The 9,868-nt window shown below is 40.0% G+C and overlaps 1 protein-coding gene across 2 annotated transcripts; it reads right to left on the bottom strand.

The window, feature by feature from the left end:
• Positions 1-8,865: 8,865 nt before the first annotated feature.
• Positions 8,866-9,712, bottom strand: Smp_189180.1 (hypothetical protein; the record flags this gene model as incomplete). 2 transcript variants are annotated; one of them, XM_018799330.1, is made up of 5 exons in its annotated part: positions 8,866-9,041; positions 9,120-9,149; positions 9,195-9,331; positions 9,361-9,520; positions 9,563-9,712. In XM_018799330.1, the coding sequence occupies 5 exons, from the start codon at positions 9,710-9,712 to the stop codon at positions 9,012-9,014; spliced, it is 507 nt and encodes a 168-aa protein (XP_018651131.1). In that variant the 3' UTR covers positions 8,866-9,011. The 2 variants fall into 2 exon arrangements, with proteins under 2 accessions (XP_018651131.1, XP_018651130.1); XM_018799332.1 differs by having other exon boundaries at positions 9,195-9,520.
• Positions 9,713-9,868: the final 156 nt, after the last annotated feature.

The raw sequence follows: 9,868 nt of genomic DNA, 5'->3' as shown, positions 1-9,868 counted from the left end.
TGTAAAACTAGAATATCCGTTGCATCATCAAGTGGAATCCAGGACGCCCGTTTCGTCCTATTTGGGACTGAATGTACATTCAGCCGACGAGTCCCAAATAGGACGAAACGTGCGTCCTGGATTCCACTGCTAGCCACTACCCATCTCAACCTTTAACTGTTTGTTCCTTGAGCCCAGCGTCTGGATAGCAGGAGGGTGTAGGCTATGTAAAAACGACTTCAAACTGCTTTAAGCCAGTAAGAAGAATGTTTAGTTATGTAATAATTTGTAATAAAAACAAATAAACATCCGATTAACGAGTAGTTTTATTGCAAATAATGAATTACAAACTAAAATCATCCATGATGCACGAATGCTCTGGGACCGTGTAGTGGAATTCAACAAGAACCTAAATCTGATTGATTTGTCCATATTTAGCGGTACTGGCCCACAAGCAAATAATCCTTGAAGCTGAACTTACGTTAATTGAGAAGATACACATTCAACATCTAACACTTAGGTAAGGTCACAAATGGTGAATGTAGAACAATTTATCGATACGGCACAGCCCGTCTATGCAGGCGTGGTCACTCTATACAACCCCTTGCTTTTCATATCAAATATTATTTTCTTCCAAACCCGAATGCATTTTTCAGAAGACCCTAGCAGCGACCACCGACATCAGATAGAATGAGTCAGTACAGACCGATGTGACTTTATGTGAGGTCTGATAGATAAAGTTATCACATCTATTGTTTCGGTAGCGGAAATAAATCCACATCAGTCTTACACATATACTTTATTTTTGCCAGGAACACATAGCGACCACCTTAATACCCACAGAACTGTGGTGATCATCGAGAATTCTCTACGAAGAATTAGTGATTACAGTCTTTTTAGGTGGGACTTATTACGTAGTCCTATCGGTGGCCTATTTGTTAGAGAGAACTATGAGCAATATAAAACATCTTAATAACTTCTCCCCTTATCTTACTACGCTGGCTATACATTACGAGTGTAAGGCCATTGGGAAGTTTGTGGGCCATAGCCAAATTATTCACTAGATGGGTCACTTGATGTCAAAAAGTTTATCTATTCTTTTCAAGGTTGTGAAGGGCATCATTAGTTGCATGCCATGCGCATGCACACGCGGTGGTAGTTTCTCCTTGTATCTCTCTAAAGTGAATTATCTTTTTTGTAGGGAGAATTTGTTAAGGCTGGTCACTTAAGAAGTTGATTCAGCTGGTGATCATGACGGCATAACCCAGTTTAATTATATACTTTGACGTAAGCCAGGAAGTCAGATCATCCCTTCTCACCCGGGAAAGACCCCGTTCATAGACACAGATCACCTACGTTGGCGATCTACAAGAGCTTCCAGCGACCTAAATATGGCTTGTTTCTGATGCGATTCACCTTTTGGTTCAATACCTTTGAACATGCTCAGAAACGGTCACATTATTCATATGGTAAGGCAACATAGCATAGTCATTTTTTTATAGATGAGGTCCTAAGTAAGCACTGAAAACAGCTTTAATAGTTCTGAAATCCGTCAACTATTCATGGACTTCTGAGAGTGATTATGTGTTATCGGCCACAGAAAATCTACGAGGTGAAAAACCTAGATAATCACAAGGTAATATTCAGAACAATTTTCATCAATGTCGAAGACTTACAGAACCATTTATTTGGGGGTTTATTTACCGCTAAAGCTCACTTCCGTCTAGTGAGGTAGTGATGGCCCTAAGACATGGCCAGTCAGAAGTTTAAACCCCAAGAATTTGTCGTCGATAAACATTCTTATGATAGCTCGCTATGTTTAGCAGCATCTGGTCATCCTTCTCGAATATAAGGGGATATGTGGTACATAATAGTAGTGAGAAAAGTACAACGAAAATTTCGATTAATCGCAAACTTCGTCGGTTTGTTCATCTTTCCCAGCCGTCCTTGAAAAGAAAACCAAATTTCCAGTACATGACGAAACTACACTTGTACATGTGTAAGGATGTAGGATTTTGGTCTATATGTTATTAATACATTCATCTTTGCTACCAATAATAATAGACCTAATCCTAAAATTATAGGTTCGCCATGATGTGACTACCTCATCTATAATATCTTACGTGGAAGTCATATTATAGTCTATGTTGAGTCGTCCTATCGCGAAATTAACACTATAACGTCTAACACTCCTGAAGAACACACTTCGAACTGAATGGAGAGTAATATATATTCGACAGAAAAACAAGAAGTTACATGGTGTGACCACGCCAGCATAGTTGAACCATGCCATCTCGATCAATCGTTTCTACATTTCTACTGCTGACCTCTTAGTGTCACATGTTGAATGTAAATCTTCTCGACATTTATACACTGAGCTTCGAAAATCGTGTGGTTAGCGATTGATACCACTAAAATGGCACAAAACGGACGACAAAAAGAAAATGAACTGGTATTCATGAGTTTTTTTGCACTCAATAGCGTAAAAATAAACTTCTTACAACGATTAGTTTTGGATTCCATTTTTGGAAAAAATATTATGTTGTGCCCTATGTGCAGTAATCGTTAAAGTGTTCCGGAAACCAGACTCTTCTTCCAGAACCCATTATTTTGAGTCTGTTTTCAGATAACACCGACTTCTCGTTGCGACTGTTGTACCGGGCGGGGTATCATAATTGCGAAACTCATGTCTTTCGATTGTATCTAGCGGAAATCGACATTTATACAGTTTCCTTCCAAATATATGCCCTCGACGCAATCTGTGCTGGTGTTATCGTTAGTTCGGTTCCTATCGATGATATAGTACTTAAGCTCATGCTGCAGAACTTTTAGGGGTCCTTCGTATGTTGTTTTGAGTGGTCACCGGAGCCGCAACTTATGAAGACGTGTGTACTATTTCGTAGGGCAGGTTGAATGAAAACATCAGTTGATTGTGGTCGAGTGGAAAGAGGTTTAACTGAATGCATTGCGTCTGTAAGCCTGCTTGTGTAGGAACTTAGATCCATATTATTTGAAATAGATGAAGGATCCACCAATTCTTCTGGAAGTCGAAGTGTCGTTCCACAAGCCAGTTGAGCGTCAGTGTATCCACTGTCATCTTCTACTGAATTGCGAATACCGAGTAAAACGAAGAGCGTCAGTCCACTGTGAGGCGTTTAAAGCTGAGAGCGAAGCTTCTAACTGTCAGTGAAATCGTTCTACCAACTCCTTTGCTTGTGGGTGGTAGGCGATAGTTCGGAACCTCAGGATTCCTACTAGTGTAGCCAGAAAACGGAAAAAACCATGTTCGAACTGGCATCCACGGTCTGTAGTGATAGTTGAAGGGCAGCCGAGGTTCGCTATCCATCGTTCGACGAAGGCGCGGGCCTCTGCTGCAGCAATAATGCCCTTGATAGGTACTGCTTCTTGTCATCGAGTCAAGATAATGGAGAGTATCCGTTTGAATCTAGTAAGGGTTACACGAAATCCAGATGAAGATGATCAAAACTAACATCAGGAGTTTTGAAAGAGCCTGAGGGACATTTGTTATGTCTAGTTATCTTAGATTTCTGGAAGCTTGCACATACTCTCTAACGATCATTACCTGTCGATGTTTCACCGGTTTGATTTGTAGTTTCAGGGTTGTCGAAGATCAGTGTCTTCTCATTGAAACTGCGCGAGCTTGGGGAGGTCGAACCCTTGGAAACTGTTCCAAGAAGTCATACGAAACGAAGCGTCTTGAAATACATTAATTCTCTCAGAAATGTTCTGCATGTCTGAAGTAAACTGTGAAATATAATCCAGCAGTCGAGGCTCTCGAGTAGAGTACTTATCTGGAGACGAGCTAAGAAGAAGGGAGAGAGGTTTGTGATCAATGAGAAGAGTGAATTCTTGGCATTGCACAAAGTGCTGAAAGTGCCGTACAGCCTAATATGTGGCTAGGAGTTCCCTGCTGCAAGTTCTATTCTCGATTCGGTATCTAAATTCCATCTCGAGAAGAATGCCAAAGGTAGCCAGCCGTTCTATATCCATAGTTGTAAGATTTCGATTGTCAGATCGGATAGATGTTCTGCGATAATGCTGGTGATCTGATGTCCTTGTGTGTGGGCATAGTTGCTTTTGCGATGAGTTCTTTAACTGTGGAGGATGCTTTGTTCGAGTTGACGTCCAACTTGATGAGTTTTGCATTTTCACGAAGTCGGTTTGCGAAGGGTCTCATGAGACTCGCAATGCAGTATGAACCGTCTAAAAAAGCTTACTAGGTCGTTGAACGTACACAATGGCTTGATTGTGGTCGGTTCCGCGTATTCCAGAATGACTGTCATTTTGCCTTTTAGAGATCGGATGGCTTGAGCATCAATAGGATGTCCGAGAAAATCTAGGGCGTCGGTTCCCATTTGATATTTCTGAATATTTACAGTGTTTATGTGTTTTTGGAGTCACTTGAAAACAAGATCCAGATGCTGGAAATGAGATTCTCTATCCGGACTTGTCATCAAGCAGTCATCTGCATATGCGTGTACGAAGTTGTGACTCTTAAAAGACATCGTCGATGAATCTCTGCAAAGTTTGCGCGGAATCTCCGAAACCGGAAGACGCTCAGAATTTCGTAGTTTGAAGGGGGGTATGACAGAGGTTTTAGGAATAATGTCAGCAGCCGTGTGAATCTGGTTGTGTGCTTTAATGAAGTTCATTTTCAAAAAAAGGCACCTTTAAAGGTACCTTTCTAATCGTGAGCATGAGGCTATGGAAAACAATCAGGAATGGTTTTCGCATTCAGCCCCCGGTAGTCATCAGTCATACGCCAATCATTACTGCCCATTACAGGGAGATGCTCATGGGCTGTTAGATGGCCGAACGATCCTTAACCCTATCATGTGGTCGCATTCGTTTTGGGCTAGCCCTAGCTTTTCGAGAGCTAATCGTTGCTCTGTCGAGAATAAGTAGTCCTGTAGTCGTGATATGTTGTGCAAAAATTGCTGGTTACACATGACAATTTTGGTCTCGACTTGTGTGTCGTGTCCTTGGGATTTACCGAAAGAACGCTAACGCCTGTTCCAGTGCCGACGAGATAGAGAACTTTTGTTATCACTCCAGTGACAAGTAATGGACAGCTGTAAGTCGGCGGCTACGGTTGTCGTTAGCGCGTGCCGGCTGGGAGGTTTCCCGATGGGTCTTTCGTGTCAGATGGTTTGAAGCTTGGGAAACTGAGGGTTTTCTGCAACTCCCAGAGGACTTGCCATATTCATTGTCGCATCAACACCAATCAGGTTTATTTTTCCCCGTGCTTCAGGAGATCTTGTTCGTGACGAGATTGTCCAAATGGATCGAGAGCGTCCACGATTACGATGAATAGCGGGATAACGAATCAGAGTGTAACGGTGTTATAACTTGGGAACGCTAATTGTTATGACTTGTGGCCTGTCTGGATGCCACGTTAATGTGTAACGTGATAATACTGCCAATCAGAGAGCGGTGATATATCGATCGGACCAATGACACACGAAACCCGTACGAGCAGTCTAGACCCCTTATCGGTCCTGCTTTCTGCCTAGCCGTGGGCTTTCAGATGATGCATAATTCACTGCCATGCCATTTCCTATCCTAAATTAATTGGAATTTAAACGCAGGCTTTCGTACCCCATTTTTCTACAACGATGCTTAGATTGGACATTATACTTTTCTGATTGTCCGTGAGGTATGGTCATGTTAGTTATCTATTTGCTCACGTATACTTTCTATATTAGGTTGAATAAGGAATAAATCGGACAGGTCCTATTATGTTCGTCTTCTCTTTCTTGCTTGTCAACCAATGAAGTGATATAACAGTTTTCGTCCTTCTGTCCAAGACTGTCAGTCTCAATTCGAACTGGATCATTACTAGCTAAAACATGGAACTAGTTGATATATTGTGTTAAGGCCTCAAACTAGATCGAGACAAGTTATCTTCTGTATACTATTGAACAGATACATAGGTATCATTACCAAGTTTTGACTTGATAATTTTGAACAAATTGAGCATTGGGTAGATTGTTATAAATAAATTGATATATTTGCTATATCCCAATGAGCAGAAAAATTAGATTTTCTGACGTTTCGTGACTCAGTGTAAGCCACTTCTTTAGAGAATAAATGACCGGATTTTTCTGGTCTGAATTTATTCAGACCTGTTTTCTGATTGATCACCTTATATTCGTGTTGTTCCGTTGCACTATTTAAACTTGGATTAATGTGAATTTGGTTATTTATTCTCTGAAAAAGTGGCTTACACTGAGTCACGAAACGTCAGAAAATCTAATTTTTCTACTCATTGGGATATTACAAATATATTAATTTATTTATTGAACAGACAATTTGCAAAATGGATGGAGCCAATGTTCGGGAATAGCGAGTTGTAATAAACCTAGGAACTTGGGGTTTGTTTATGTGCCTAATAAAAACAAATGGTTTGCATAAATGTTAAATGATCTACAGTAACGATAATAAAAAATAGTCTAAATTTCTGAAGTTCCGTTCAGTTTTTCAGATAAATAAGGCAAAGATTTCGCTCAGTGATGATATTACGGTGGTAGTATGGTAAGTTGGTCATCAGCTGGTGTTCATTTAAATCTGAGAGCTGTTGTGACTTGACCAAGGTCGTCGCCAATTTGCTACGACTTTACAGAATAAACAAAGGACTTATCCCTAATTCGTTATTGGTTTTCATGTCCGGCTTTTATTCACGTGATTAATCCACCAATGGAAATACGAATTCTTCGACCTTAACACTGTGACAATCAATGACGTTCGATCAGTATGAGTAATCTAGCGTCCTTATTGATCTTTTATCCGCCTAACCCTTCCACTTGAGTTCAGAACACCAATGACAGCTTCTGTTATGCGAATCGTTTATTTCAAGCACACTTTGTTTATATACCAGACAGACAGACCACATCACACCATAAAATAGCAAATAATATTTGTACAAGATCAGGCCAAATGTGGCTGTGAACGTGGGAGACAGTAATCAATAAAATGAGCATAATTTAGGAACAGTAAATCGTATAATAATAATCGGTAAGTCAAAATGAAGCTTATGATAAGATGAATATACATATACATAATCTAGTTACCGAATAGTTATACAATAGGAATATATATAGAATATTAGTTCAATGATAGGTCCTGGGAGTTACCCGTACTTATGTCTTCGCTAGGGTATAACAAGAGCCAGTCAATGTCGTTGACAGTTTTGGTTTTGTAAGTGTCCAATTATGGTAGTAAATATATTTAGTAGGGTAACTGGAAGTTCGGAAGTATTACCCTGAAGAAATGAATTTTTTATTTCGTCATGCATAAACATTGTAACTAAGCAATCAGAGGACAATAGATTATTGATTGTTACTACATTGCACAAAGGTCGTAGAAGGAAAATTGGAATTGTGAGTGGTATGCCGAAATTGTCTACACAGAATGATAAACGATGTGTGTTGCATATTAGTTCGATAACTTAGCTGATGAATATCAAACAGAAAACCAGAAACCAAAGAGTGTCACCCACGACACAAGTCGGCATTATTAATGTTAAACACTATTGGTGTTAAAGTGAATGCAGCAACACCGTTTGCAGGTGATCCACTCGAACGCGTAAACCAATAATTCGCGAGATTGAGCGCGTCAACGCCGATTGAACTGGACAGGTATACAATAGTTGAGAAATAGGGAAAAGCGATTTCTAATCCATACATTACCGTTTTAGATCCCTGATGCTCAGTGTCAAGCTCGAACTTTGTTTTGATCCATCAAACCTTTCGGTCAATTTGTTCTTATTCTGGCGGTGATTTCGGAAGTGTGGATAATGTAGTATTTTAGAAAAACCGGTAAATTCTTATCTTATTTGTCTTTAATGTGTGTAATCTTCTAAACAAAAGTAGCAAGCTTAAATGGGTTTTTAAGGACAGCGATTAATAAGCACATTTGGGGCAAAAATGTTTTCGGCTGAAAGATTTTTTGGCGGGACATACCGTCAAAAATTTAAACTAAGTTTGAATTAGGGAATCCATAAACTTGGCCTCATCAAAATTGTTGACTTGTACTATTTAGACATTCGCAATCTCCCTATTTTGAAGAAACTTTGGGGAAATCCGGGGTTTCCCCCAAAGTCGTGATAAGTTTTGTACCCAAACAACCAATAAAGGGGAAATAAAGGCGAACAAAGGGGAAATAAAGCGGAAAATGCATTGGAAAATAAGTCGTAAATAAAGGGGAAATGCATCGAAATGTCTGCTTTTTCGCCTGTCCGGGGGAAATAAAGCGTAATTTCCCCTTTCTGTCGCTCTGTTTTTCAAATGTCGCTAAATTACCGATTTCTCCCCTAAATATCCGACGGATAACCGACTTTTCCCCTAAATATCCGACGAATAGCCGACTTTTCCCCTAAATATCCGACGAATAGCCGACTTTTCCCCTAAATATCCGACGAATAGCCGACTTTTCCCCTAAATATCCGACGAATAACCGACTTTTCCCCTAAATATCCGACGAATAGCCGACTTTTCCCCTAAATATCCGACGAATAACCGACTTTTCCCCTAAATATCCGACGAATAGCCGACTTTTCCCCTAAATATCCGACGAATAACCGACTTTTCCCCTAAATATCCGACGAATAGCCGACTTCTCCCCTAAATATCCGACGAATAGCCGACTTTTCCCCTAAATATCCGACGAATAGCCGACTTTTCCCCTAAATATCCGACTTTTCCCCCAAATATCGGACGAATTTCCGACTTATACCTTCAACATCCGCTACATTCACTGCTTTACCACTACATACACACTAATGCATTTACCGCAACCGCCTCCTGTGTTCGCTTTCATTCCCACAACACAGCACACGAATTATGTAAAGTACGTAAAATATGGTATAATTTGCAAATTTTTATTGAAAACAAAAAGTTCTTCAATGTACAAAGTAATGAGCAGTTGGCAGATGGTACAGTATCAAGGCTCCATATGTAATTGTCACGGACCAGGCATTTCACGTATTCTTGATTTCCACCAAGCCTGTTGGACTATGGAAAGTCAAACAATTCTTGTGAATTCTAAAATGTGATAAATAAAAACGTTATTGAATCTAGGAAACTTGTTTTGCACAAGAAGGTACTTGAAGCTGGACTTACGGTTATATCCTTGATTACGAAAGACTGTTCCTATAGATAATGCAAAAACAGTAATCACTTTAAAGCCGTACATACGTGTTCTTTGTTACGTCGATGACGCTTCTGGACTTTATCTCTCATGTCGTGGAAATAACTTTGCGTAGCCATGTCATAGAGTTTCGCAAGGTCTTTCTCGTTGATAGATGACGACAGGAAACGATTAGTCAGTGCACCTGAAGTTTAAAAACCTTATATATCTTACTTCGTGCGCAGCCGTAAAACCTGCACTTCTGAATCGCTCTTTTTGATGAAGTACCCAGCAATGTGAAATTAATGGCGACTTCCGGTTTCATGATGTAGGACAGAATATATCGCATAGAGGTTTTAGGATCATCATCCATTAGACGTGTCAACATAGCCATCTGTAATAGGAATGAATGATAAAAATCATGTTGTGTGCTTACAAATCTGTCCCTCACGTCTTTTTGCTCTAGACAAGCGTCCAAAGTTCCCAGTTCCTCTTCTGATGACAAAGGGAACTGTTGACTGGATAGTCCACAGTCAAATTGACGCGGATCTTGGCGGTCAGTGAACCTTGATAGTACAAGCTTCATATTTGTATTTAGTTCACTCAACTATAGTTCTACCTAATTTTGGGGAAATTTTAGGAGAAAAACTCCGAAGTTTATAAGATCGCGGGATAAATTTGGGGAAATACACAAAATGTTTTGAGATTTGTGTCATCTCTCCTAAGTTTTCTGTTGCATCTT

This window comes from Schistosoma mansoni, chromosome 3, assembly GCF_000237925.1.
Source record: "Schistosoma mansoni strain Puerto Rico chromosome 3, complete genome".
Taxonomy (NCBI): domain Eukaryota; kingdom Metazoa; phylum Platyhelminthes; class Trematoda; order Strigeidida; family Schistosomatidae; genus Schistosoma; species Schistosoma mansoni.
The sequence above is the reverse complement of the archived record's forward strand: the minus strand, read 5'-3'. Positions and strand labels throughout refer to the sequence as shown.